This window comes from Mirounga leonina, unplaced genomic scaffold (assembly GCF_011800145.1).
Source record: "Mirounga leonina isolate KUSES-001 unplaced genomic scaffold, KU_Mleo_1.0 Mir_224, whole genome shotgun sequence".
In the NCBI taxonomy this organism is placed as follows: domain Eukaryota; kingdom Metazoa; phylum Chordata; class Mammalia; order Carnivora; family Phocidae; genus Mirounga; species Mirounga leonina.
In genome coordinates, this window is record NW_023270615.1 from 4,991,188 (window position 1) to 5,018,223 (window position 27,036).

At 41.0% G+C, this 27,036-nt stretch overlaps 1 protein-coding gene across 1 annotated transcript in view; it reads right to left on the reverse strand.

Moving 5' to 3' along the window:
- Positions 1–22,376, reverse strand: part of RORB (RAR related orphan receptor B) — a 67,310-nt gene extending 44,934 nt beyond the window's left edge. The window contains exons 1-3 of the mRNA XM_035028965.1: positions 22,218–22,376; positions 17,418–17,559; positions 8,841–9,242 (exon numbers count right to left, since the gene is read on the reverse strand). Of these exons, the coding sequence (XP_034884856.1) occupies positions 8,841–9,242; positions 17,418–17,559; positions 22,218–22,376 (703 nt within the window). The remainder of the gene's footprint in view (positions 1–8,840; positions 9,243–17,417; positions 17,560–22,217) is intronic.
- Between the last annotated feature and the right edge of the window lie 4,660 nt (positions 22,377–27,036).

The window sequence follows — 27,036 nt, forward strand, 5'->3', positions numbered from 1 at the left end:
GTGAGTCTGAGGGGCTCCATGAGAATTTCTCTTTGTTTTGACTCATGAGGGGGAAGTCTTGCAGAGTTACAGAGGGTAAGAGGACAGAAGAGTCTCAGATGGGACAAACAAGAGCAATGCAACCAGAGTCCATTAAAATCTTTCCCCACTCTCTTTAAAAGACTACGCCTCCACACGTTACCCAAAGGACAATTAGCGGGTCACAAATGATGAAAACCTAATTATGAAAATTGCTCAGGGCCATCATCAGGATTGACTTTTACTATTTAGATTTTGTTGACCTATGGATTGACCGTGAATTTAAACTGAAGCAATCCCCCTCTTCCTTCTGGAAATTTAGTCAGTGCACTTCTGACCTTTAAAAAGAACTACTTCAGAGGAAATCTTGGGAGGTAAATTTTACATTTTCAAAAATTTAATCTAAATTTTAAAAAGTAACGACTCCTTAAATAATACCTTTAGTCGACTAATGTTTTAAAATAAGTGTTTTCTAAGTAGTCTAGCTCTAAGTTGTCCTACAACAAGAGAGCATTTCCACAATGGGCCTTAGAAACATGGCTCAAATTTAAATAGTACATTTTTTCTCCTTAGGGTTGAAGGTATTTTGCCACAGGAAAGTTTAGATCCTAAAATAAAATCAAAACAATAATAAAATAAAAATAAAACAAGGAAAAAAAAGTCTTTCCAGCAAGGAACATTTCCCACAGGTCCCCCCACGCTGGTAAACCTCACAGGAGTAAATCCTGCGCCTGTTGACAGGGAGAGCCTCTCAGGTTGGTTGTGTCCTACGCCAGTAAGCACCGAAGTGCCTTCACTTCCGGGGACCTGGCCATCAAATGACATTTCTGTGTTCCACGACGGCCCTCGTGGTACTTTAGCCCTAACCAAGCTCTTCCGAAGATGGGTGCGTGGAAGTATGGATAAAACAGTACATCTCCACCCCGCATCTGTGGAAAAGCAATTCAGGGCTCTTGCCAAGAGCCAGTGTCAAAGCTTGTAATGACTCGAAATGCTGTTTGACTGTGGGGGCTGTTTCAGAGGCTATCTCGTAAGCATAAACACTTCCCCCCTTGACAAGTTGTAGGCAGAACCTCTTGAAATCTCCCTTCCTCTTCCTTACTGCAGAATATTTCATATCTACCATGGCTTTTGAAATTCAGTGTATAAAGTGGAATTGGTTTTCTGACAGCTTCTCAGTAGCGCCTGCCTGCCGTCCTGCCTGCCTGCCTTCCTTCCCTCCCTCCCCCCTCCCTCCCTCCCTTCCTTGTTGGTAGATTTTAGAGTTGTCTTACGAAGTTCTGAATTCTGAGTCCAAAATTAATCCTGCACTAGTATCTCTAGGAAAAGTCCACTGAGGAAGATCAGTTTTGTGCAATTTCAACTCAAAACAGAAAAGGTGAGTTAGAATATTTACCTACTGGAGTGAATGCTAGCACATTAGGAAAGCTGTAGTAATAGAGGTAAAGCACGGAGCGACTAATATGCATACATGTACAAGCACTTGACCTGAGCACGTATCTTTGTATTGCTTATAATGTAAACCATCTTTCTATTTGTTCGGAGCCTTGCTGGTCACAAAGTGCTTTTGTATACATCATGCCATTGACTCCAGTAAGTGCACAGAGCTTGGAACTAGAGCGGCTACAACATATTACTAGGTGATTTTAGATCATCTTTGTGAGGTTATTAAAGGATATCTAGAAAGATACGGATCTGAATGACCCTAGCAAAGAACTACAGTTCTTTGTCCCAGGACACCCTAGAATAGTGCACAGCCATGGACTAGTTAATACAAGAGTGTGGCCATGGTAGAGATCCCAGAAATGTGACAACTGGAGCTGATTAGCCCAGTCCCCATATTTGGGAAACTTCTCTTGAGATAGAAAGCAGGATTCTAGAGATAGCAGCCTCTTTTGTAGGTGGCAAAGAACAAGGGGGTGTGAAAATTTTGGAGGAGTCAAGTAAGACTCTCTCCAGTGCCCAAGGTAACCTGGTAGGCCTGGGGCTAAGGCTAAGGCCCCTTAGCAGTCAAAAACATATCTTCATTTTACAGCCTCCTCTTTTCCCACAAGAGAGACTCAGGGAGGTAGTCAGGTTGGAGTGGGCCAGTGAGGACAGGCGGATTTACCCTGAAGATGTTTCTGTACAGTATCCCATCCTTTACACTGAATGAACATGAACTCGGGCTATTTGGAGATTGCTTGCCACCCTCTTCTTGAGCTGTCTCTGGTGATTTTTGATGCTCATTTTAATCTGGTTTCTTGTTTTCGTTTTGTTTTGTTTTCAGGAGGGTGGATGGAGAGAAGAGGCTGGTGCATAGTTCTGGTTTGATTGTGCCTATTAACTTTATCACTGATAGGGTCATCCCACCCCACGGGTCCTCCTCCCTGTGAGGGAGGTGTGGTTGGCGACAGCCACAGGCAAGGGACTTGAGCATCTTGCAGAACAGCCTAGTTACCTGCAGGTCCCTCCTCTCTACCACCCTATCCTTGTCTTTGGGAAGTGGCTAAAACAGAGGGAATATTTGTATAGAGGGCTAAACCTCCCACCACGAGGTGGAAGAATCGTAATCCTTCAACGTCATTTAGTCCAACCCACCTTATTTTTCTGACAAAGACACTGAACCTCAGAAAGCTGAACTAATTTTGAACAAGTTCACATGGCTAGTATGTGGAATAAGGATTTTTAATATATGGTCCCTAAACTGCCTGCAAAGGGCCTGTGGTTGGCAGGGGTGGGGGGAGCAAGAGGTATTGGAGGACAGTGGAAGTTCCCAAGGTGTCTACCCTCAAAGCAAGGAAGGGAGAATGAAAGGCACTGGGCTTTCCTTTCCCCATGCTGCTTGAATGATTTTTCTCACTAATTTGGTCTATTTTTATCTATTTCAATGACTTACTAGACAGTTGCTCCTGAATCACATGCCTACCTGTGTTTGTTACTGGTACCACTGGGGGACAAAGGAAGTGTGTAGCTAGAATTGAATTCTATTCTCTGTACCATTTCTGAACGAGTCGTTAATTATGCATAGAGAAATGTATATTTATTAAATATACATGTGAATATGCATAGATAGATTTAAGCAGTTATAAAAGATTTATCTGTAGAAGCATATGCCCTTAAAGGTGCCACCTTAAGACCATAGCACCTGCTTGGGGTTCTTAATAAGTAACAACTGAAACACCAATGTTGATAGAATTCTCCCAAATAAAGCATGCTAGTGAGATCTTCTATGTTTCTATGTAGACTGGATAGAATTCAGTAGTAGTAAAAGGGACTAGGTCACTTTCATACCAATCTCTATGTAATCTCCTCTAGTAATACTCAGCTTCTGGAATAGGTAATTAAAAAAAAAAGGTTTCGGGCGCCTGGGTGGCTCAGTTGGTTAAGCGACTGCCTTCGGCTCAGGTCATGATCCTGGAGTCCCTGGATCGAGTCCCGCATCGGGCTTCCTGCTCGGCAGGGAGTCTTCTTCATCCTCTGACCCTCCCCCCTCTCATGTGCTCTCTCTCTTTCATTCTCTCTGTCTCAAATAAATAAATAAAATCTTTAAAAAAAAAAAAAAGGTTTATGTCTAGTTTTTATGCTTAAAATTCCAGGCTCCATAAACAGAGCACACAAGAAATAGGAAATTAAATCTATATTTAAGATTATATAGGAGAGACCAAGGAATTCACATTTCTTTGTCTTTATCTGGAGAGAAAATTACCAAAAGCAACAGCAAATTCAGGAGATGTGTGTAAAAGGTAATTTATCCACTTAGCCTCACAGCTAATTTGATGGATTCCCCCCCCACCCCGTGTTTTTAAAAGCATATTGTTTGGCTATTTGAACTCTCCTGTTGTCTAGTACCTCGCAGATACGCTGCCAATCGTCTTTGAGCTTAAATGAGCTTTTGTTAAAAGTACTGGTCCTATAGAATCCCCCAACCCATCTAAGAGTTACAGTGGGGAGCACATATAGGAGCCTCCCCTTCCTTCTTTGCTCGCTCGCTCGCTGGGGATCTGTTAGCCCTTGTCCTCTCCCTGCCACCCACAACTGCAAAATTTTATCCCCGAAGATACAACGCATCCTCACGCCAGCTTGAAATAAAGTTCCAGCTAAGCCCAGTTAATACTCCTGCCTAAATATTAATTTGCAGCTTACTTTCGTCCTTGTCTTATTTCATGACTTTTCCTCCTACGGGATTTTTGAGAAACCCAAGGATATAATTCTTGAAATGTTTCGTATTTTTCTGTTTGTTTACCCGCATTTTGTTTTCTATTTCCAAGACCATGAGAATAAACCATTTCTGTTAAGAGATATGGCTCAGAGTAAGCAATACCTCCCATCTCCCTCACCTCCAGGAGGGTCTGTGGTACCATCATGTCCAAGACTTACAGTATATGACACACTGGATTGCAATAGTTTGTTCTCATGTCTGGCTCTTAGCTGGTGAGGGCAGGAGCCATGATCTGCTGGTCTTGAAGGCCTGGCACATTTCAAAAATATGTTTTCCAAAGAATGCCTGGTAGTCTAGAGTAGTAGAGTTATCTACATCAGAATTTAAGCTTTGTCACCTAACTCTGTGTTCTAGAGAAATCCCTTAATTTCTTCATCTGCAAAATGGGATGATTTCTTCACTATCCACCTCTGAGGCTCAAAAAGGTTAACATGCATTTTCTAGACTTCTCTCCATACAAACCTAAGAAGTTTGTAGCTTCTTTGGTATATTTTTAGAAAGATAAGCTTGGATTTTCTGGAGAATATTCCTGACTCTCATGACATTCCTTTAACTCACTTTTTGGGACGAGTCTACTATTGCTTATACAGTTGTTTCATGGTTCTTACACATGTGGTTTGATTAAATTAATTCCAAGCTGTAAGACCATATTCTACATGAACTATTCCCAAAACTGGTTTTTTTTTTTAATAAGGATTTTATTTATTTGAGAGAGAGAATGAGAGAGAGAGAGCACATGAGAGGGAGGAGGGTCAGAGGGAGAAGCAGACCCCCTGCTGAGCAAGGAGCCTGATATGGGACTCGATCCCGGGACTCCAGGATCATGACCTGAGCCGAAGGCAGTTGCTTAACCAACTGAGCCGCCCAGGCGCCCCCAAAACTGGTTTTAAAAAACAGCTGCTTTTATGATAAACTCAATATCAGAATAATGTCCTGCTTGTACACAGCTCATTATTCCTTCAGAAACCAGGGGAAGCAGACCAGGGCTTCTAATAGCCAAGAATGATGTTCAAAAATTCTTTAGTGTCCTATCGCCTTCAATTCACCCAGTGAGAATGTGGCTAAAATCAGATTTTCTATTTTGTCTGCACAGAGTTCTTTCTGTGACAGCTTGCCACCAGCCAGATTAGTATAGATGCTCATTAATCAAGGCAGGTCAAAATGTCAGCATTCTCACTCTGGGCGCTCTTTGTACCACCTAGAAGGATGGCAGACAGGCAGCAAACCCTGAGCATGTTTTGCTGTATGAATGCCAATTAACTTGTGAGGGGTTCCCTTTGTTTGGTGGGAGGACATAGAGCATAATGGTCCAAAGAATGGCTTCTGATGTTACTCAGACCTGAGCTCACATGCTTATTTTGCTTTTTTTTTTTTTTTTTTTAAAGATTTTATTTATTTATTCATGAGAGAGAGAGAGGCAGAGGGAGAAGCAGACTTCCCACAGAGTGGGGAGCCCGATGCGGGACTCGATCCCAGGACTCCAGGACCACGACCTGAGCCGAAGGCAGACGCTTAACCATCTGAGCCACCCAGGCGCCCGCTTATTTTGCTTTTTTACAGGTTTTGTAACTTTGGAGCCTTTTCTTTTTTCATCTGTAAAATGGACATACGGCTACCTCCGTGATAGGCACAATACAACTGTGATGAGAATTAAAAGGAGGACCTTGCTCAGCACAGTGCAGGTGCTCAAGAAAAGGTAATTATATTACTTATAATAACCACTAGTGTTATTAATTATAATGATATGAATCACATTGTAATACCAATTACATTAATAATAATAGTACAGCCTACGCTCGCTAGGTGCCCTCCTAAGAACTTATGAACATTAACTCACTTCATCAACACCCTCTTGTGGGACTATTGTTCCAGGTTTACAACAGACCCAAAGAGATTAGGGAAATTGCTGTCGGGAAAGGAAGGTTTTGAACTCAGGCAATTCAGCTTTAGAACCAGAGTTCTTCACCACCATCCCATACCACTGATGCTTTTCTGCTCAACGGTATTGCTGCGGACGTGGTGTTTTAGTACAATGAGCGACAGTTTTTTGGATGGTGCAAGAAAGAAGAGTGTACCGCAATTCTGTGGCTTGTCATAGGTTATCTGCCTTTGACACCCACAGCAGTTTGTGTCCACTAGATGGCACTGTTGTTCAAACGAAATGTGAACCAAGTCACTACTTAGGTTTGGGAGCCTGCTAAACTTGGGAATAGCAGCAGGGCAAGCCAGTTGCATCCCTCAAAGTCTGATGGAAGAAACCCCCAAAACTTCACAGCGTAGCTAGAGATCCCTAAATACTAATGGTATGGAGAAATAGGAAAAATATATGCTAGTTTTTTCTGGGTGTTGATGTCTGTAGAAACTCTGGACGAGTTTTGAAATCATCTAGTCCAAATGCATCAGTTCATTAATAAATAGACTGAGGGCCAGAGAGGAAAAGCTACTGGGAGATGCGCACCCAGACTTGATGGCTTTGGCTGTAGTTCTCTCTCCCTAATACTTCCAACTGATTCTAAATCACAAAGAAATTGTGGTTCCTGAATTCTTAGAAGCCTTTCCTTTGGGGTATGGGGCAGAAGACTGCCCAATGATTATGAATTTCTGCCTCATTATGTTTTATACGTATATTCAAAATCAAGACCAGACTCAGATATTTAGATATGAAGGAGGATAAAAGCAAAAAATGGTGCCTATTTCTTTTTCTTTTTAATATGTCTCCTTGGAAAGACTGAGTGACTCCACTTTATTTATTTATTTTTTTAAGAGAGGGAGACAGGGGGAGGGGCAGAGGGAAAGGGAGAGAGAGAACCTTAAGCAGGCTCCATGCCCAGTGTGGAGCCCGACGTGGGGCTCAATCTCACAACCCCGAGATCATGACCTGAGCCGAAATCAAGACTTAGACGCTTAACTGACTGAGTCCCCCAGGCACCTGGAGCGACTCCACTTTAAAAGACTGATCCAGTTGGTTGACAGTGCAGTTTGTGGATATTAAACCCTGAGCAGGTAGCAGGGTAATGGATAAGCAAAAGGACTGGAATCAGACTGCCTGGATGGAACCGAAGGACCCAGGAAAGGCCATGAGACACCCCTAAGCCTCTGTTTCCACATCTGTAAAATGGGAATATTTTTACTTTTAAGACGTTTGTGAAAATTAAATGCATGTGAAGTGCCTGTGACATAGTTAAAAAACCAAGGTTAAGGGTAGCAATAAAAATGAGTATTTGTTTGCTGATTGCTGATGCTTAGTTTTCTGTATCTCTCAGCTGTGAATGTCATTGCGGGTGCTTTGTCAACAACTTCTTTACTCACTGTCACATGCTAAATTGCTAAAAAAGAGACATAATGTTTCAGGTTTTGTAACTGTGTAACATCACATCTTCCTCAACCAGATGGTAGAAGTAGCCAAGATACATATGGCATGTACTTCATTATGTGTTCACATCAACTTTATTTAAAACGCTCGTAGGCTTTGGGCTCCTACTCATAGTTTAGACAGAGAAGGTGACTGGCATGCAAATAATAACCATTGAACACTTGCTGAGTGTCAAACATTGCTCTGTTTTGCAAGTATGAACTCATTTAATTCTTACTACGACCGTGTGATCTAGGAACTAATACTTTTCCTTTTTGAAAGATGAGCAAACTGGGATCCAGAAACTTGGGCTCCAGCTTAAATAATAAGCCAGAGTCAGCATCTGAACTCAGGTGGCCTGGTTCTGCCACCTCTCAGGGCAGGATATGAGGAGGAGGCTTCTCCAAGGTTCCTGAGGCCTAGCTCGCTTCCCCCCCCCCCCCCCCCCCATACCAAATAACACAATGAAGCCTGGTAGAGCCACTGTTCGTGTAGCTCTTCTAGGCTACTGTTAACAGGCAACTTCATGACCCAGGAGGCTCATGTATTAAACCTACATCAATATTTTTATGGCAGTTAGTTAATGAGATCAACTGGTTAAACATTTAATAGACTCCTGAGCTTAACAGGGTAAAATAAAGCTGGCAATATTCAGTGTAACTTATTGGTTGCTCATATGTTCTGTAACATTCCAGACTACCCTCTTTTCACTGCCAGGAATTTAGACTCTATTCCCAGGTAGAATTCTTGAATTCAGATTTACAAGAGACATAGCGGTCTTCTGGTCTACCCGTCTGCCTTTAAAAAGAAGGAAACCGAGGTACCATTTGCTTCTGGCTAGCCCCAAGTTATCTTAGAGGAAGAGCTGGAGCCCTGTTCATTCAGGTATTACATACTGCTTCTACATCCCTTAGCTATTTTATTTTGAATAGTATCACTCTGAACACTTGCTGAAATTCTCCTGTTTATACCAATAACAGTTTTCCTTCAGTGACGAACCCAAATTCGACAGGGAGCATCTGTTCTTTACAGATAGCATCTTCCTGTTGATCATGTCTTCCTTCCTCCTTCGCTTGACATCAACTTTTACGGGGCAGGGGACCAAGGACGTTTATCACAAAAAATTTTTAGATCAAACAGTGTTTTTTACTAGAAGCCACGCACACAAGCCATCGAACCTAGACCTACGACCGCGACCCTGCTCCACAGGACCAAGGCGACTTCAAAGCAGAACTGCCAAAAGGGAGCTGGGAGGCGACTCCCACTTACCGATTTCGGGCATCGTTATCCCTGGCGCCAGCTGCCCGCCGTTGAAAGAGCTATAGGTAAACAAGTTGGGGACGGACGTGAGGTCATAGATGGGCTCTTGCTTTATCTGTTTGATCCCAGTCATGTCAAGTCCTGACTGATCAGGGGACGGCTGGCCCGAATCCACGCTGTAATACCCCTCGGACTTGGGCAGGTCGATGACGTGTCCGTTGGCGTAGGCGCCGCCGGCCTCGCCGTTGAGGCTGCTGAGGCCGTTGCTGATGCTGCCGCCATAAACCCTGGCCAGGGCCTCGGCCTCCCCGCTCTGCTGCTGCCGCTGTTCCTGCAGCCGCTGCTGGTGCTTCTGCACCTCAGCATACAGGCTGTCCCTCTGCTTCTTGGACATCCTGCCGAACTTCACAGCTGCGCGGGAGGGCAGAGAGAAAAGCGGGAGAGAACGCTTGGGGTTATCATCTGGGCAAGCCCAGGGCTCGACAGCACATGCACGGAGTCCTAGCGCCCAGAAGCCCGGGAGTGCGCTCATCTGCAGCCCGCATGCGGCCGAAGGCTGCACTCGGGAGGGCTGGACTGGTTCATGTGCATAGTGAGGAGTAACTCTAAGCCACCAAGAAATGTCAAAACTTAGCTCTTTCTTATTGCTATGAAGTTAGAAGGCATAATCCTGGTTCCTTTTTTTTAAGATTTTATTTATTTATTTGAGAGGGAGAGACACAGCGAGAGAGGGAACACAAGCAGGCGGAGTGGGAGAGGGACAAGCAGACCCCCCGCTGATGTGGGGCTCGACCCCAGGACCCTGGGATCATGACCTGAGCCGAAGGCAGACCTGAACGACTGCGCCACCCAGGCGCCCCTGCTGACATTTTAATAGCAGGCACTATTTGGTAGTTTTTGGTTTGTGGATTTTTTTCCCCCACACATAAGAAGGAACCAGGATTGGGGCGCCTGGGTGGCTCAGTTGTTAAGCGTCTGCCTTCGGCTCAGGTCGTGATCCCAGGGTCCTGGGATCGAGCCCCGCATCGGGCTCCCTGCTCCACGGGAAGACTGCTTCTCCCTCTTCCACTCCCCCTGCTTGTGTTCCCTCTCTCGCTGTGTCTCTATCAAATAAATAAAATCTTTAAAAAACAAAATGTCAACGAAAACAATGAATTGTGGATCACGACATCAAAAACTAATGATGTACGGTGATTAACATAATAAAATAAAATTAAAAAAAAAATGTCAACCAACATTCATTCTTAGCTTCCCCAGCTAAGCACTAGGGTTACCAGATTGTTGGATGGGGTCCTATTATTTCACATTTTTTCTTTTTTTTAAATTTTATTTGTGAGAGAGAGAGAGAGCACAAGCAGGGAGAGTGGCAGGCAGAGGGAGAAGCAGGCTCCCGCTGAGCAAGGAGCCCCATGCAGGACTCGATCCTAAGACCTGGGGATCATGACCTATGCTGAAGGCAGATGCTTAACTGACTTAGCCACCCAGGCATCCCGTATTTCACATTTTCTAAATAGCATATTGGGTAAGACTAAGGATGTGGCACAGGGTGATAAACACGATTTTAAGCAAGCATTTGTCTTCAGTTCGCTTTTGGGACCAAATTCGAAGAGTCTTTGGAAAATAGCAGTTATGTATATCCAGTGCTTGGCAAGTGATCCCACTGTTACCCCTCCTTTCTTGTTCTACCACCCTCAAGTTTTATATTGCCCATCTCTTCTGGAAAAATCCTTAGGCATTCTAAGGAAAAAGGAGGAAGAGGCTCTGTAAGTGGTCACAGAGTAATCTGATGGTGCTTTGATCTGAATTCATTGTTTCTTAACTAGGAGAGCTTAACCTCCTGAACTGCTATGGATATTGACATTTTTCCTCACAAGCTTTTTTAGTTTTCCTAAACTCCCAGTTTAGGCTGTGACTATTTTAAGCCAAGGGGCCATCTTGTCTGAATCATCAAACACTCCGTCGTTCAGCTCATGTTAATGGTGGGCACTGTGACAAACATGGAGTTTCCCCTCTGAGTTTCCATTTTCTTTTCATTCCTGACAATGTTCCCATCACCTTCTTTTAAGAAAAGATTTTATTTATTAATTTATTTTAGAGAGAGAGAGAGAGAGAGAGTGAAGTGAGCAGAGAGGGGAGCAGAGGGAGAGGGACAAGCGTGGAGCTCACTCCAGGCTTGATCTCACCACCCTGAGATCATGACCTGAGCAGAAACCAAGAGTTGAATGCTTAATGGACCGAGCCACCCAGGCATCCCCCTCCCCCATCACCTTTTGTTATTGGGAGCCCAGGGAATGTAAAAAGAAGAAAGTGGAGGTAGAAGCAGGTCCGATTCCTGGATTCAGTCACTAGCGTTGGGGAGCTTAATTTCTGAGAAAAACTAAACGAGGAAGCGCTGAAGAGCTCTCCAGCACAGAGAGTCCTCAGAGGAGACTGCCTACTGTGAAAGAGCTACCATTTCCCAACACCCCTGTCCCCTGCCAGGTTCCATCAATGTTCATTATCTCCTTCTGGGGGTTACAGAGCTACCAAATTCTATCTAAGCATCGGCTGTTCAGAATGGAGACCACATTTCCTAGCCTCCCTCACTGGCAGGTGCAGCTATGTGACTAAGTTCTGGGTGGCAGGAAGTAAATGGAAGTGCCACTTATACTTCTGAGCGTGGGGACATGTGTCTTCCTCCTGCCTGCCTGCTGGAAGGTTGTGGCTATGAAGGCTGGATTTAGAGCAGCCCAAACTTCCTGTTTCTCCTTAATCCTCCTGAAAAGACTAAGTTCTGGTGCTGCCTAAATAGAAAAACAAAGGGGTGATTATATAGTAAGTTTTCTGACTGAAGACAATTCATATGTTTAATTCACACCAAACTCCCCTTACCACCTCAACTGTCATTTTTAGAGAGTCTGGAATCATTTAGATCATTGTGTTTAACTTTGTTGGTAGAGAAACGGTCTTTGTTAGATTCTGTTTCTCAGACACACATTTATGTGCTATGATATTTCCAGTTTGTCCATGGACCATATTCTAAAGAAAATTTTAGGGAAAGCATTCTTTGTACCTTTATATTATATCTTTACAAATAACATATATAACATTATAATAATTTCATAAATACGTAAATTTATATGTTTTATATACATATAAATTCCTTCGGGAAAAAACTTTTTGTATAAGAAAAAATAAACCATGATAACTTTTGATTCAGAAAGAAGAACGTTTTCCCCCCCAAGAAATTAACTGACACCCTTCTTTATTTGCTAACCTGTTCTTTGCATTCATGTAGGTTCAGTACAGCCATTTATTACAGAGCTATGCAGGTGGATATAAAATTTCTATCTATTGTAGATCAAAATTTTATTTTGGCTGGAGTAGATCTACTTTTTTTTTTTTTTAAATTTGAGAGAGAGAGAGGGAGGGAGAGAGGGAGGGAGGGAGGGAGGGAGGGAGCGAGCATGAGCAGGGTGGAGAGGTGGAGGGAGAGGAAGAAGCAGGCTTCCCCCTGGGCAGGGAGCCCCATGTGGGGCTTGATCCCAGGACCCTAAGATCATGACCTGAGCCCCAAGCAGATGCTTAACTGACTGAGCCACCCAGGCACCCCATGGAGTAGATCTACTTTCTGAGTTACTTTAGTAGAATAGTTTTGCATTTGTTTGTTTAAAATCTATAAAGAAAAAACAACCGGGGAGAAACTCCTCTCTCATGAAGACATAAATGCAATGTCTCTTTTTAAAACCGTTTCCATTTAAACCTTGCTTCCGATTTCCATACACTCTCTATTTAGGTGAAATATACATTGCGGTGGATTGATTGCTTTGATGACCCTGATTCCTCTTACCTATTCCCCGCCCCCCCCAAATACTCACGGCGCTTTCATTCTCCGCAGGCCCCCTGTCCCACCCTTGTCTCAGGGTCATGTGACCTGCTTGGGGCCAATGGGAGATAGACATGTGACACAAACAGAGGCTTCAGAGGTGTTTGTGTGATTGAATATCTCACCAGGAAAAGGACGTGCCTCAACTAGCTTGCTAGAGGATAAGGTTTGTGAAGCCCAGCCCCAGCCACCTCGATCTTTCCAGACAAGGCTTTCCACCTTCAGCGGAGGCACAGACTGACCTATAGCCAGCGGCCCATGAATGAGTGAACCCAGTTAAGACCCTACATTAAATAATTTTAGGTCCAGAAATCTGCTCTTAACCATAGATCTCATAATCAAAGCAAACGATGTCAAATAAGTATGCTGTCAAGACCTCTGCCCTGGTAAACTTCTGAAAACCCAGTGGTAAATAGTTATGCCCTTTCCAAGGTACTGACTTACCAGGTCAACGAACAAACTGAAATAGTTTCAGAGACAACTTAAAGCTCTCCTACATTTTGGAATTATCCGTCTTCATCCTAAATCAAGAACGTTGCTGACAATTACTATAATACTATTTTAGAATAAATTTTCCATTCATTTCAGAAACTTCGGTGAGCCAGTGTTTCAGTTTTGTGCCCCTTCCTGTAACAAAAGTAGTGACATATTTGGGGAAAAAGATTCCAGTACATGGAACAAATAAATCTACTGAAAACTCTCCTTAAAAGGCTAAGTTCTGGCGCCCTCCTGACATTTTATATATATATAAATAATTCCTTGTCACCATTTGTAAAAAAAAAATTTGTTGTATTAATAGGCCTATTTCTAACAAAAGCCATATTACTATTATATTTTCAAGTATTAGCATTCTTCTTACCACTACTCATTAATCAGAATGGCACATATTTTAAGTGTTTGCCCCTCTCAAACTTGAATTATTCTGTTGATGATGTTCACTTGAGTATAGAGGCAGCCACTTGTTAAACTGCTAGCTCTCAAACTCGCATGATTCTGTATACATCACAAGTGCTTTATAAATATTCAGGGATGATGGTATTTGCTTATGATATGCTCTTATCACTCATCTTGATCCCACACTAGCAAAGAACAATTTTATGCAAAATATTGGGAATCTTTTCATATTTATTTGGATTGTGGGATTCTAAATGGAACAGAAGCTTTTTGGAGTAATTACAAAACAAAGTCAGATTCTTTGAAGATTTCTACTCACCAACCCATGACATCTGGATATGGGTTTTTGGCTTCAAGAGAACCCAACTGTAGAACTAACATAGTCATTTTGGAAGTTATTTTATCTTACCATCTTTTGGTTGTAAAGTTCTCTATGCTTACATCTTGCTGCTTACCAAGGAAACCGGTCTTAATTTAACTCTTTTCAATTCCAAGGATGTGCCTTTTTTTAGAGTGCTCTAAGCTTTGTAGAGAAGATCAGATTCAACCTACCCAACCCTATCCATAATTTAAAACTATTCTCTCTCATCCCTCTCCTTTCCCAGCAGAACTTCCTGTGATGCTCGAATGTGCTCTACGCTTTCCAAGATGGCCGCCTCAAGCCACATGTGGCTATTGAAACACACACTAGCTGAAATATAGCTAGTGTGAGTGAAGAGGTGAATTTTAAACGTAATTAAAGATTAAATTTAATTTTATCCAATTTAAATTTAAACTTAAATTTAAATAGGGACATGTGGATACCATTCTGGATATTGGACAATGCCATTCTGGAGAAGTAGAAGCCTCATCTGTTAAACCTGTCCTTGTAGGGCAGCTCCTGTTTTTTCACAGATGCATGTCATTTAGGAGGGCACACACTCAGTTATTGCAAGGTGAGTATCATGCTTTCTCTTTGGGGCCCCAAATCTTCCTACTGACACCAAGCATTTTTTTTCTGGGTTTTGTCTGTTTGTAGTAGTATAGTTGGAAACAGTTATCCTGAAGAATCCTGCAACTAACGTTTGTGAAGGGTCCATTAAAAAGAAAAATAAAAAAAGATGGTGGAGAAGATTTGGTGGGCAAATTTGTTATTGAGTTTTTTGTCTACTCATATATGGGCCTTGACTGATAAACCACGATAGAAGTGGAAATTCAGGAAATAATGAAAGTTCAGTGATTTTAACAGTTATATCAAGTTATCTATCTATAAGAAGCCATGTTGCTTTGGCGACCAGGTTAGGTGAAATAAACATTCTTGGTGCCACGTATAATTGATAGAAAGCAAATGCAAATAGCAAAATGAAGATGCCACTTTTTGTCTGAAGGAAGATGGGCAAGGTGTACGTGGAAAGAAGTTAGGTGTGAGGGCATTTTACCTTGGCTCCTGGTACTACCACTGAAGCACCTTGAAAATACTTGCCTGATCAGTAGAAGCTAAGTATAATAAATTAGTGGCAGGGAAAGTACCACCTCTCATTCTTGAGTCCTAACTAGACATAGATAATTAACCATAACTTTAGGGCTTTTGAAATCATCAACCCACAAACAAGGCATTACATATCAAAAGATTAAACCTAGTCAGATACCTTGGCATTGATATAATTTATTTGCTATAAGGTTCCCTTTATGATGAAGGTTTAGATGAAACTTCCTCTACATAATGTAGTCAAGAAGAATCGTTTTCCCTTAGAAAGAATCATCTTTTGCTTCTGCTGGAGCCTCTTAGCCTCCTTCCCAACCACTACTCCCATCCCTGAGCATTTCTCCTCATTATTAGTTTGACATAAGACATGTTTAGGACATCTTTTTGAAGATGTCTCTGGAAGCCTCAGGACTGTCTCTGGACCTAAATCTAAGATGGATCATTATCCTGCATCCCCAGGATCCCTAGACATTGTATTGCTGTTACCTGCAAGTTTATGTGCAGTAAATTTCTTCCCCCTTGAGAGTAGACTGGGGCTCTGTCCATTAAATAACCCTTCCTCCCAACAATTTCTTTTATGCCATGGGATTCAGACAATCTCCTAGATTTTGAGAACATTGCCTATTTCTTGTGCATAATTCTGTTCACCAGCATGGACTCCCAAGACCTGCCCTTCCAAAAGAGATACTTTCTTTTATTGTAGGAAGAAGTAACAAATACAAATAACCAATGGCTTATTCTTTTTGCTCAATTATTAATATATCCTGCCAATTCATATACTGTCAATTAATATGCTGCCTCACTATGGTGAAAATGAGGTATAAAATCATCAACTCAAGTTCCCATACAATTTCACCAAATAAATCCTTAAAACCACTAAATCCCCATCCTCCACCTTCTTCACTTTAGTTATGTGGGAGTACACAGTGCAATAGATTTACCCTAGGAGTAGTCTACACAGTTAGCAAGTCTAGAAAAACAAACAAAAAGTCAGTTAATAGAAAAGTTTTGGAAACTTCTATCTCTGCAACTTTAGAAGCTACCTATAAACTGAAGGGCTCAAAGTCAGATTCTTTCAATGTTTTTGGTCAAATTTGTCTCCTGGGTATACTTTTACTCAAGGAAAAGTTAGGTGTGTTGGGAAGTAGAAAAAAGGTAAACAAAAATTTATGATATAAGTATTCTGAGAATGCAAGCTAAGAAGTAAGCAGTTTATATGTTTAGATATCAAGACTTATGGAGAACTGATTTCATTCAAATGAGTAAAAGGCTCACAGTAACTCATAAAATCCCTTTATACCAAGAGATGGTGCATGCCAATTACCCATATTTCTTTAAAGTATGAAAGCCAGCCTGCCTGCCTTCCTTCCTTCCTTCCTTCCTTCCTTCCCTCCCTCCCTCTCATTCATACTACCTTGAACTTCATTAGACGGAGTGTGACCAGAGGTAGAGAGTCCACAATGATTCACATAAAGAGAAAAAGTCCAGGGGTACTGTCTGTGTCTCAGGCTCCAGGTAAAAGAGAATTCCACGGTTCATTCAACAAACCTAAATAGGTGCCTGCTTTTAACCAGACCCTGAGGATACAGTGAGAACAAGACAGAAATGCCACCAGGACTCAGGGTTGCTCACAACCTGATACAGGAGTGCTGTAGCCAAAGTCAGTGGGGGAATAATTAGTTGAGATGAGTGCTTAAAAATGGAAGCAACACTAGATGAAATTCCTTGTGTGAGTTTATTTGTTCTCTTTCATTAATCTAAGAAATTCAGTTGGGGACCCACCTCACCCATTTGGGCCATATTATGAGAAGGACACCACCCACACAGCCCTTTTAGGACTTGGACTTCTGTTATAGCCTTTGCAATTTTCATGATGCTTCACAAAAGTCCATGCCCAGTAGTAGAACTTCTGGGCTTCCTACAGAAATGCATGCTGTTCCTTAACATCTCCACATACCAAGCAACCTGTGTACCTGTCAGACTTACCCAGTGACCAAATGGTCCCAGTTTGCCTGAAACTCTCCCTGGTTTCAGCTCTGAAAATCTCACATCCTAGGAAACCGCTCATGCGTGGGCAAACCTAGATAAGTTTCAACCTAGGCCTCTGTGGCTCTCACCAAACCTTGTTAGCACAGGTTGCTCCCTGAGTTATAGTGAAGTCTTTCCTTTCTTCCTACTTCAGAGGCAATACAATGTTTTTATACGTTCTTACTTTTCCTCTTCATGCACTACCAGCACATCGTTTTCTTTTCTTTGTATCCCCAATTCCCTTTGTCTAGAATCATTCTGGTGGTTTAAATAGACTCCAGCAAAGCATCCATGTGAAAACCTTCAAGTAAGAAACAAGAAGTCAGTGTCTCACCATCTCTCGACATTCCCAGGGCAAGACACTTTTGCAGTCGGCAGTGTTGGCAACGGTTTCTGTTGGTTCTGTCGATTAAACAGTTTCTCTGCCTTGGGCAGGAATAAGAGGCATTGTTTTGCTGGCTCCTCCTGAAGAAGCCCTAGAAGCCAAAAGAGAATGGGAGGGAGATCGATTTATAAGAAAGAAAATGGAGATAATTAACTTACATCTTTGCTACATTTTCTACAGTGACTGGAACGGAGTTTAATTAAAAAAAAAATTTTTTTTTTTGGACACTTCTCCTTGGTTAGCTTACAGATGTTTCTACTGGGGGGAAATATGTACTATCGACAGAGAGCTGAAGGTATCTTTCATTCATTCATTTAATCAATGTTTACTAAAGACATTTGTGACCTGTGTTGTTCTATACAAAGAAAAACAGAACAGAGCTCCTGCCCTCAAAGAGCAGTGAGTGAAGAAGGCATGGCAAAGGACAGTGTCACTGCCAAGCCAAGTAGGACAAAACGTGATGGGGACGATAACACAACCTTATGGTAAGTGCTGTGGGGGTGAGGAACTTGGGGTGTTGGTCATAATAGCCGTACTGAGGGCAGGCGCAGCATGTACCACGATCTTCCTAGTTTCTAAGATGCATTTTTACCTATTTGAAAAATTTTAAATTTGGCCAGAATGCATCTGGGAAGGTTGTTTTTTATTTATATTTATTTATTTTTTATTTATTTATTTATTATTTATTTATTTATTTATTTAAAAGATTTTATTTATCTATTTGACAGAGAAAGACACAGCGAGAGAGGGAACACAAACGGAGAGAGGGAGAGGGAGAAGCAGACTCCCCGCTGAGCAGGGAGCCCGATGCGGGACTCGATCCCGGGACTCCAGGATCATAAACTGAGCCGAAGGCAGTCGCTTAACCAACTGAGCCACCCAGGCGCCCTGGGAAGGTTGTTTTTTAAACCAGCGATGTGCCTTATAATTAACCTCATATTAAAAAAGGAAATATAGTATATAAAGTCTTCAATAAAAATAAGCAATAAATAAAAGCTGAACTCATGCTCTTTGCTTGGCTTCAGGCTAGGGAGATGTACGAGGTTTTCATTCAAGTAAGTTTGGGTTTTTCTGGTACAAATTTAACTGCCATGGACCATACACTACCCTCCTAAATAAATCCATAGCTGAGTTATGGATTAGTTATCTTACAGAAAACCCTACAGGGCAAAATCTGGGTTTCCTCAATTATCAACAGAAGGATAGAGCAGGGTTGGGACTAGGGTTGCAGCTAGTGAGGCAACCATCTTGGCCACAAAATTTAAGAATAGCCAAAAAACTTGTTAATCAGGATAAGTAATATTTTAACACATTATATTAAGGATCAACATTAATGCAAAACACCCCAAAAAGTTTAAAGAGGATCAAGATTATCGATTTTCCTTTAGTTTGGGGCTCTCATATGGCATGGTGTGGCACGTGAAGAGAGCTTGGCCACTCTTGTGAAGAACTTCAGAAATGGATGTGTAGCCTGGTATCTTTTTAGAGAGAAAAAATGCCAGCCGGTTTTGTGTTGTAAGCCTCAAGCCATTCAAATCAAGGAGTAGTTTGGTGCCCACAGATCCATGTGTATTACTTAGATAATATGTTGGGAACCATTTGTATAGGGAATACATCATTTTAATCCCTGGGAGCTTGGATGTGAGCTCTATTTTAAAGAGCTCCATGAATTCATTCGAACTGGACAAATGGTTCCCAACATATAATGGTGCGATTTATGATTTTTTGACTTTACAGATGGTGTGAAAGCAGTACGCATTCAGTAGAAACCATACATTGAATTTTGAATTTGGATCTTTCCCCAGGCTAGTGAGAGGCGGTCTGGTGCGCTCTTGTGATGCTGGGTAGGGCTGCAGCCCCAGCTCCCAGTCAGACTGGTGATCACGAGGGTCAACAACCCCATGCACTCCCAGCCATTCTGGTTTTCACTTTCAGTACAGTATCCAATAAATTACATAAGATATTCAACACTATATTATAAAATGGGCTTTGTGTTAGATGATTTTGCCCAACTATAAGCTAGTATTAGTGTTCCAGGCACATGTAAGGTGGGCTAGGCTAAGCCATGATGTTGGGTAGGTTAAGTGTATGAAATGCATTTTTGACTTAAGATATTTTCAACTCACCCTGAGTTTGTAGGGACATAACCCCCATGTAGGTCAAGGAAGATCTGTACCATCAAAGCTGTCAGAAGCCATAACTTCAGCCCATCAGTCTTGATAAAAGAGGATTTGGAATTTACATTTTAAGAAAGAATTGGTGGTTTTTATCTTTGGATACTCTAGTGCCACTTAGCAAAAGAGCTGACAGAGAAGACTTTTGAAGTCACAGCTACAGTCCTAATTTAAGGCAATTTGACATTAATTACGAGGCATTTCTTGCTTATCTGTTGCTCATTATTGCAAATGAGGTCTTTGGCATGAAAAAGAGATTCTGTTTCAAATTTTATTGAATGAGGAGGAATTTGAATAAGTGCACAAGCTGAATTGAGGTTATTTGAAATGGGTTGTTTATGTTGACTCAAGAACCGTATTATGAAAATTCAGAGGTTGATACTGAACGTGGGGATTCTGACATCTTATTCTGAACAGAGTTTCTTGAGTTTTCTATTTGGAGAAAAATGCAGCATATTTACACATGTGGGTTTTCCCAGGAAATAAAAAAAAGTAGTGTCGTGTACAATGTCATTTTGGCTACAACTTCAGAGTATGCTTCCGAACAGCAGTGTCATTTCTAGGATTGTGTCTTCTTCCTTTAAATAGAAAAGATGACAGGAACCTACATACTTGTTTCTGACTATTGACCTGTTGGAATATATGTGTTCCATAGTTAAATCTTCTGGAAATTACTGTTTAAAATGTTTTGCTTGTTAACATGAACATAAGCTCATATTTTGAAAGCAGGCATTTTCTTAATAGAGCTTATACAATGAAACACAAAACAGCCACACTTTGACACTGGTCTAAAAAAATGTATTTGGTGGATTCTTTGTAAACTAGACCAGAGGCCTTAAAATTGCATAATAAACCAACCCAGTGGTGGAAAAGCTTTCCCTGGAGGGTTCAGATTCTAAAATTATTAGCGTTTATGAAGAAAACTATTTGTCCACCTCCCAGAGGTAGTAATAACTTACTCTAAGGAGAGTAAAAAATTGTTTTTCTAATTTTGCTTTATTGTTTCTTCTGATGAATTGGAAACAATTGCATTAAGGTGTGATAACATGCGATTCTCAATTGTAGGCCTGCAGAGGAACAGAATGCAAGGCATGTCTCGTGATGTTCAAATATGGATTATCACTAATCACCTTTGAAGCAGGCTGTCAATGGGTTAGTTACATTCATGTTATTCTTCCCTCTCTGCATCCTTTTCCCACTTTATTTTCATTTATTTCTTTTTCTTTTCTTTGCTCCCGTTTCAATTCCAGGAATCATACTTTTTGGAGACTCTTATGAAGACACTGCCTGTTTTTTACATAGCACTATTTGATGGTTATGGTATGTTTTATTTCAAATATATTTGAATCTGTTAGGATTAAGGTTGGTTCTTAGAATTTATGATTGTGCTACATCTCCTTCAGTCTACTGATTTAAAAGACATTTTTTAATTATTTTTTTAAGTAATCTTTCTACCCAACGTGGGGCTCGGACTCAAAACCCTGAGATCAAGAGTCGTGTGCTCTACCAACTGAGCCAGCCAGGGGCCCCCAGTCTACTGATCTTAAATTAATGATTCACTCTGCTTCCATCTTTGATCAAAAATATGATTGCTTTCACCATTAACTTTGCCAACATATCACTTTTCACTCGCAGAGTGTAGCTGCATTTTGTTTGTTCTGTGACATTTTGCCCTTTGAAATTAGGTGTGGAATTGTTTTTTATTTCCTCCGTGGTATTTAGTCTCTTGCTTGTTTTTTTTTTTTTTTTCTTTCTAAGGAAGAATTTTAAAAACTTACTGTGAACTTTCAAGTTTCTCTTATTTCAGATTAGGTCTATGTTAACTGCTATTTTCAACTTCATATTTTAAGAGCAACTTCCTCATAGGAACTCGTTTGTCTTTGGTAGGGTTGGTTGAACCTCTCCTTGGAGAGGAACACTGGATTGAGAATGAAAAATCTTGTGTTTTGGGCCGTATTTTTTTTTACTAACGAGATCAGTGACATTGGCCAAGTGATATGATCTTGTTTACACCTCATTATCTCATTGAAAAATGAGGTTGGGGCAGATAATTTTTAATTGATTTAGAGATTATCTGGTACACTTCTGACATTCCATGCTTCTACTTTTATTTTTCTGGAATGTGAGAATAAAGGATGGCCATATGCATATTGCAACTGTTACCTCTGACTTCTTTCTCAAGCAGATAAATAAATCTAGGCCATTGGCTTGCCATCTTTAACCTTTAGCTGTTTTACCTAGTAATCAATGCCCTTGAGTTTACTCAAGATAATACTGTTAAAACAGCAAGAAGCTGTATTTCTTTCTCTGTAAATGTGACTAATTCAAGCTTTTAAATACCAATCCATTTTTAAGTAGCTGCTGACCAGGTAAGCAATCACGAAAAAGCTGAAAGGCCAAAGAACAGAAAACCAATCCACCCACACACCAAGCAGAAATTCCCACATGTCAGCAGTAGGCACAAGCATCCTTCAGCGGGCCCTCTTTAAAAAGATGTCACCACGTGCACGGGGAGGTATACGGATGCCCGAGGCAAACACGATGCTGTGGGCAGTGCTGTGTTGAAGTCTCCTACCTTGCAGCCTTCACACGTGATCACTCCGTAGTGGATCCCGGAGGACTTATCGCCACAAATTTTGCATGGTATCACTTCAATTTGTGCTGAAAGGGGAAAAGAGACATTTTGAGCTTCTTCCTTTTGCTCTCCTGTCTCCCTCCCCACCTCTCCCGGCATGACCTTCGTGTTTGAGGACCCTGGGGTGGGGTTGCCTGCCACTATTTGAAAGGCTTCCTGATGTTTCTTGTGAGTGAAAGGGCAGCTATCTACCACTGTTTGCTTTGTTTTTCTAAGACTGAAAAATATAACCAGGTACGAGAAGTTTTCTAAACTCCTAGTTCACTGTGAAAACGTCAACGGTGACAATATTATTGAGCATACTCCACATGACCATGAAAATAATAAAAGTTGTTGGCACAAGATATGATCTATTTATGACACAAATAATTTCACTAATACAACAAAATTAATACATGGAGAAATCCAGGGAAAATGATAAAAACAGGTGGCTACTAGGACTTCAATACAAACAAAATAATTTCGTGGAGATGAAGACATTTGGGCTGATTTTGAAGACTGTGTACCATGAGGTTAGGCTGATGTGAAGGGCAAAGGGCATTTCTGCCAGCAGAATGGAATAGAAGCGGTCTGGAACGACACTGGCTGGTGAGCGCTGGGACAGACAACTGGGCTCCACTGGAAACGAGGGCCATGTGGTTGGGGAGGGGAAGTGATATGGGACTGTGGAGCTCCTGAGAGTTAGGCAGAGGAATTTTCACCTGATACTGCTGGCCATAAGGATCCAAGGAAGGGAACAGGGTGAAGACATGATGGAAGAAGGGGTTTGGGTCCCTTAGAAAGGTGGGTTCAGCCAGCTAACCACAAATAAGCAGAAGACCAATTAAAAGCTATTCCAAACCTTGCGTTAGGAGATGAAAGTGTGGACTACATGCATGGCAGGAGAAATGGAGAGGAAGAAACAAACAGAAAGATAGTTCAATCAGGATCAATGAAAGAAAGGACACAGGTAGAAATCGATGGAGAACAAAAGGTGACTTCTAGCTTCACCCTTGAGGGTTAGGTTCCATAGCAGGTTTGACACAAATGGGGTTATTGGTAAGGCAACTGCTTTGTGGAATATGGTGGGGCATGGGATTTCCAGCTCGCCTGTGTGCACGGGTAGGCACCTGTAGATAGAACCTTTTGGAAGGATGATTTTAAGTCATCAGCATCGAGGTTATGGATGAATCCATGAGATAAACTTTATTTAGAATGTAGTAATTCCTATGTCTCTGGTAGTATTCTAAGTGTTGTTAAAATTGTACACACCAGGAAGAGCTGCTATTCCCGTTCCCAATTTAAAATAATTATGCAAAATATGCCTCAAAATGCTTTGTACATCAATCTGCCATTTGGATGCTTTTCTACAGTTTCTCACCCTGGAATATACAAAACACATAAATGTAAGACATAACCCTCTTTTTCTTATTGTTTTACATTTTTTAAAAAAGATAATACTTAGCTTTAGGAGAGCATATTCAATTTTTTGAAATCAAGAATTTCACAATAAGTTCAAGTCATCTTTGTAAGCAAAAAATTAGCATTATGGCCCTATTTTTCATATGAGAAAACTGAGGATCCAAATGGTTAATGATGCCCTTGAGTTGATTTGGGAGATGGCAACTAGAATTTAGGCAATTTTCTCGATTCTTTGTCCAGTAACCCTTTCTCCGCCTACCTCAGGGATACGATATGAACACAATTTTGAATTCTGATATTATTCCAATAGCACCAGCTAAAGAGATAATGATAAAAACATCAGGAGATGAGACAAAGTCAACTAAAACAGTTATTAGCTTAACTATTTATATTGGTTCTGTTTCTTCAGGTTTCAGATGAGAAGAACTGGTATTTGTTTTCACGGTTTTGTGATATGGGAAAAAAATGTGAGATTTAATTCTATTCTGTTTTCCTAGATTCCTGTCTCTAATCTGTTAATGACTGGGTCCATGGCCGAGATCAAATTCTTATTTTGTTCTCTGGCTTATAAGGTTTAGCTGACAAATGTCATAGATTTGTGAGGATTAAATGAGATATTTTATGTAGAAGAGCCTGGCAAATAGTAAAGAGCTACAAAATGTCAGTCTTTATCAGCATCAGAATTACTGTTAGCTGGTATTTCTAATGCTATTGGACAAGAATTATAACAGACCATGTTAATATTCCTTTATTAAAAATCTTATTTGAAAAACTCGAATGACACTATACATTATTTGTACCTTTTTTTTTTTTTTTTTTAGTGATAACCTTTCAAACAGTGGATTCTTTATAATGACTACAAAATTGACTAAAAATACCAGGTATCCACTGTACAGCTGTTAGGCTTCTATGATATTAAGTCAGAGGCATTCTTTGCATAAATTACTCCCCAGGGAGTAACTTACACATGGGGAGAATCTGCTTCAATAAGTTCTTAATTATAAAATGATCTAACTCTAAAGGAAATGAAAATAGAGGTAATTTGCCCCCTAGGGTGTGAGAAGATGTTTCTGAAAGCCACAAAGGTTATCTTATACAACTTGGAAAATACAAATGGCATAAGGAATGATTCGATAGAGCATCTGCATATTTATACATATTTATTATCCCAGCTCAACATGTAATCCTGAAGAACCATAAACATTTTAACAGTATTTTTAAAGAGAAAGAAAAAGGTATATGTGTGTTGCTATGTGTGGGAAGGGATTATCAATTTGGGAAACCTATGACCGTTTTTACCTATTACAGCAGAACACGTCATCTGAGGCATATTATAGGTGAAGATAAATTTAAATAATTTAAAGGACTAATCCTTTTCCTTTGCCATCATTTAAAATAAACTGCTTCTGAGCTACATCATAGCTCATACTATGTATTTTATAAAGCAGGTCTTCAAGGCAGAGTATTTCAGACACTGATCAGGACAACACACGACATTATTGCTCCAATGGACGCTTCTAAAGGTCTTGCCATTACACCAGTCATGGTGAGGTAGGCAGTTACCTCGCAGTGAATGCAGATCTGGTGACATGCTATTTATCATGGTTTCAAGCTGAACATCTAGGGAGGATTTGGTGGCTTGGACCACATCAGCTGTGACCATGAAGGCGCTCTAAGGAAACTCAGGGTGGGAGAGTTCAACTTTCCTACTTTTGTGTGACTCATGGATTAATTCAACAATAGTGTTCTCTGAGGAGCCGGAATGCCCTGAGAGGTGGCTTGAGATGTGCTCATTTCACAGTGTTTCCATTTCTTATATCTTCTGCTCACTTCCATTTTTCTATTGGTAATCCTCTGTGGAGACTAAAGTTAAAATTTTATTTACCAACTAGATCTTTTTGTTTATAAAAGCAATCATATATAGTATTTCGGAAATGATATTCGTACAATATCAAAGAATATCATGAAAGATTTAAAAGAATTTTTTGATGTTTTACCTTATAGAAGATCACATCATGAAGTACAATTAATACCCCATTATTTGGCAGGCAGGTCCTATTCAACAATTATACACTAATCACAGTTTGTCTCTTCTTCGAAGATGGCGGTCCTCTCCTCTCCCCCCAGTACCTCCTGAAGGCTCTCCCTTGCTTAGAGCCCCTTCCTGTCACATCGCACAAAGCCACTGTGTGTGCAATGCTTCCGGATGATCAAAATGTACATGTCTTTTGTTCTGCTCCCTCAGAACCCCCTGCTGCTGAAGGCAGGTGTGAGGTTAGATTAACTAATCCAGGCGAATGCATTCACTAGGAAATGCATCACTTTGATGCATCAAAATACCTTAATTCTTAAAAAGAATCCACCAGGAAGGTAGTAATAGTGGACTGTTCAGGTACTTTCTGGTTGAAGGAAACATTTTTACTGCATGTGTTCTTGTGGCTCTTGATTCCCCATTTTAACTCCTACAACTCAACCTGGCCGTTTTTATTGTCTGGGCATTTTAAGTCCATGGAGGAAAGGGTCTGGGTAATATTTTTATTATTTTATAGAAAGATTTTATTTGACACAGTGAGAGAGTGAGCGAGAGCGAGAAAGAGAGAGAGAGAGAGAGAGAGAGAAAGCGAGCGCACAAGCAGGGGGAGTGGCAAGCAGAGGGAGATGGAGAAGCAGGTTCCCTGCTGAGCAGGGAGCCCAACGACGTGGGGCTCGATCCCAGGACCCTGGGATCATGACCTGAGCTGAAGCTTAACTGACTGATCACCCAACATCCCAATACTTTTTTTAAAAAAATTTTCTACGGAGACCAAAAGAGAATTTGTATAACTCCTAAAAGCAGTACTCCTAATTTTCTTTCTTTCAGCACAACCAAGAGATTCAACATATTCCCTTTTATAAAAAAGGCTTTAAGCAATACTGATTTCCTACATTTGGGGTGAGAAGTAATCAGAATCTTGAGATTGGAATGGATATATATTTTGGAATAGGTCCCCAAGTGATTCCATTGAGGATTAAATGAATCAAACTGTGAACTAGGAATTCTCTGCAGCATGTGAACTGCCTGCAAAGGAAATAAAGCCCAGGGACAAGCCTATAATCCGAAAATACTAAGGAAGGACCAAGAGTTCTCTGTTTGCTGACCTTTGGTTTGGGCTATGCTTTTAGCATCTTTTGTTTTCTGCCTTTTTTCTTTTTCTTTTTAAAAAGATTTATTTATTTATTTGAGGGGGGAGGGGCAGAGAGAGAGGGAGACTCTCAAGCAGACTCCCTACTGAGGGCAGAGCCAGATGAGGGGCTTGATCCCAGGACCCCGAGATCATGATCTGAGCCAAAAATCAAGAGTTGGATGCCCAACAGACTG